The following is a 2,981-nucleotide window of genomic DNA, read 5'->3' on the forward strand; positions in this document are numbered from 1 at the left end:
AAATCCTGACACTACTCGCCCTTATGGCCACAGAGGTTCGCATATAGTGACTCCAAGATATAAGGCAAAGTCTGATGTTTGCAGCGAGGATTAGTCGGAGCAAGAAAGCTATCCCGCAAAACCCTCGTCAGGGAAGTTCACCCCCCCCCCCCCCCCCAAAAAAAAAAAAAAAAAAAGAAACAAACTTCTTAATTTGTAATTCAATAAATCACCGTTTTGCACATGCATATAATTCTTAGGACTACCCAATTTACGGCTGAACTCTCTTTTTTGCGTTTACATAAAAACAAAAACCATTCACACCAACGAACCAAATTTCAGAATTTTACAAAGGGGGGGCTAAATGTAATTTCATTAAAGTAGTGTGTGGTGGATGTAAATACTACTATTACTATAAAAAGCAACGATATGATGTACTATTAAAAAAGAACACCAATGTGTCAATAATTTACAGTAACTACACCCTACGCCAAGCAGAAGCTCCCACTGTTCATCAACCTAGATTCTCCGATCACCTTCTTCACCAGAACCACCGCCTCCGCCTATCTCCTATCTGGTACGAATACTATTCTCGAACTCATTCCATTTCATCTTGTAGTTCTCTTTTTACTTTGATTTTGCTTCTTTCATTTAGAGTCGTTGATTTTAGATTAGAATTGTAGAAATCGAAACATGTTTTTCTAACTCTAAAATTTAATAGAATTGTATAGAAACAACGATTTGTTTTGCTGATGATTTCATCGTTCTTTTTCAGAACATCCAGGAGCAATTCGAAATTCAGTTTCCTTCAATCATGGCGATGAAATTACAAATTGTTTTCTTTTTCATTTGCTCTTTTTTTATCCTTACTAATACTAAGGGTATCCAACAGCTACGATTTGATCAAACGAAAGGTGAGTTCAAGATTCTACAGGTGGCTGACATGCACTACGCTGATGGAAGTAAAACCCCATGTGAAGATGTTCTTCCAGATCAATTCCCCCATTGCTCCGACTTAAACACAACTGATTTCATTCAGAGAATGATCGATGCTGAATCACCTGACCTCATTGTTTTCACTGGAGACAACATCTATGGACCCGATACAACAGATGCAGAAGCTTCCATGAATGCAGCTTTTGCTCCTGCCATTTCATCAAACATCCCATGGACAGCTGTCTTAGGAAACCATGATCAAGAATCCACATTATCCAGACAAGGTGTCATGAATCATATCGTTCAAATGAAACACACTTTGTCTCTTCTTAACCCACCTGGTTTTGATGTTATAGATGGTTTTGGGAATTACAATCTTCAAGTGTTTGGAAGTGAAGGATCAGATTTTGTGAATAATTCGATCTTAAACTTATACTTTCTTGATAGTGGCGACTACTCTACAGTTCCATCTATCCCTGGATATGGATGGATCAAAACATCTCAACAGTTTTGGTTTCAAGAAACTTCAATGGAGCTTCAAAAAAACACAAAAGCTCCTGGACTTGCGTACTTTCACATCCCATTGCCCGAATATTCAGAGTTTGATTCTTCAAACTTTACGGGTGTGAGACAAGAAGGGATTAGTTCGGCTTCTGTGAACTCTGGATTCTTTACAACAATGATGGAATCAGGTGATGTGAAGGCTGTTTTCACTGGACATGATCATTTGAATGATTTTTGTGGAGAGTTGAATGGAATTAATCTTTGTTACGCTGGAGGGTTTGGATACCATGCTTATGGGAAGGCGGGGTGGTCAAGAAGGTCAAGGGTGGTGGTTGTGTCGTTGGAGAAAGAGTCGAATGGGAATTGGGGGGAAGTTATGTCAATTAGAACATGGAAAAGACTTGATGATGAAAAGTTAACCACCATTGATGATCAGATACTTTGGAGCAAGAATTAATCCATCTTGGAATCGTGAAAGTAAAGAAAAAGTGTTGTTTGAATCATCAAATTTTACAATGAGTGGCAAAATGGGAATTTCAATCAATGAATATATGGTGTCATAATGTCATGTGAATGTACGTAGTTATCATAATCTTCATCAAATCTGATGTTTATGGTTAGTATTGATCTCTTCTCTTTGGTTTATCTAATAATTTTGTTTTATTTTGCTTTGGTATGATCGGTATTGTGTTGTGTTGGAAAATAAGTTTTATTTTTCACTAAAAGATAATTATTAGCATCTTCCAAGCGTAAACTTGTCAATCATATATGGATGAAAAAGAATATAATAAGTGTTTTCTTGTTATTAAAGTGACTGTGTATAGTTTTTGATACAAACTAAGTGTATGTCTAAAATAGTTTATTAGTTAATGGTGTCTTATGTATAAAGTGTTGAATACCTACATATTGTTTCTGATTCTTTTGGACTGAATGAACTTAAATGAACTGTTTGAAGCTAAGTAATTGACCATTTTACCCTTCTGTATAAACATAAACATAAATAAACCCATTTACAAAAAACATAAACAAACCATGACAGTAAATCATTTACAAAACCATAAACATAAACATCATAAATTTGTCTAATTATTCTAATGCAACCGTCACCATTCCTATATGTTGCCAATAATGACATTGTATCATTTGTTTACGTGATCAGGGAATGCAAAATGGCTTCTTTTGGTATGTTGATTTGTATATCATCTTGAAACATAGCATAGCTTCTTTTGTAATGGCATTAAGTAAAAAAATAGCAATATATTTCAATTAATTTGTTTATTATAGCATTGTATATTAAAAAACCTACCCATATAAAGCAATCTCATGCAAATACAAACCGATTTGCACTATATAATCGGGTATAAATTTCAAAATATAGTATCATAGTAAGGAAAAAAAATTTATAATGCTAAATAGGTAGTTTTTTCTAAGTACAAGAAAAAAAAAGGAAGTGCAATATCAATAAAAATATGAAAGTACAATGTTATTATCAATTAAATCCTCAAATTACGATGTCTTAAGAAAAAAAAAATCAAAAGTGCAATGCTTTAAGTCCGTCTGAA

At 34.3% G+C, this 2,981-nt stretch overlaps 1 protein-coding gene across 1 annotated transcript; it reads left to right on the forward strand.

Annotated features, from left to right (window-relative positions):
* Nucleotides 1-439: 439 nt before the first annotated feature.
* Nucleotides 440-2,095, forward strand: LOC145097450 (putative inactive purple acid phosphatase 29). The gene is made up of 2 exons (XM_079035017.1): nt 440-556; nt 755-2,095. Exon 2 carries the CDS (start codon nt 794-796, stop codon nt 1,874-1,876), a length of 1,083 nt encoding a protein of 360 aa, XP_078891143.1. The 5' UTR covers nt 440-556; nt 755-793; the 3' UTR covers nt 1,877-2,095.
* The last annotated feature ends 886 nt before the right edge of the window (nt 2,096-2,981 follow it).

Source organism: Lactuca serriola, chromosome 4, assembly GCF_051521515.1.
Source record: "Lactuca serriola cultivar US96UC23 chromosome 4, Lser_US96UC23_V15, whole genome shotgun sequence".
Classification (NCBI taxonomy): Eukaryota; Viridiplantae; Streptophyta; class Magnoliopsida; order Asterales; family Asteraceae; genus Lactuca; species Lactuca serriola.

Bases quoted from the DNA above. Each gene is read 5' to 3' on its own strand.
- LOC145097450 (XM_079035017.1), top strand. From the start codon at position 794: ATGGCGATGAAATTACAAATTGTTTTCTTTTTCATTTGCTCTTTTTTT.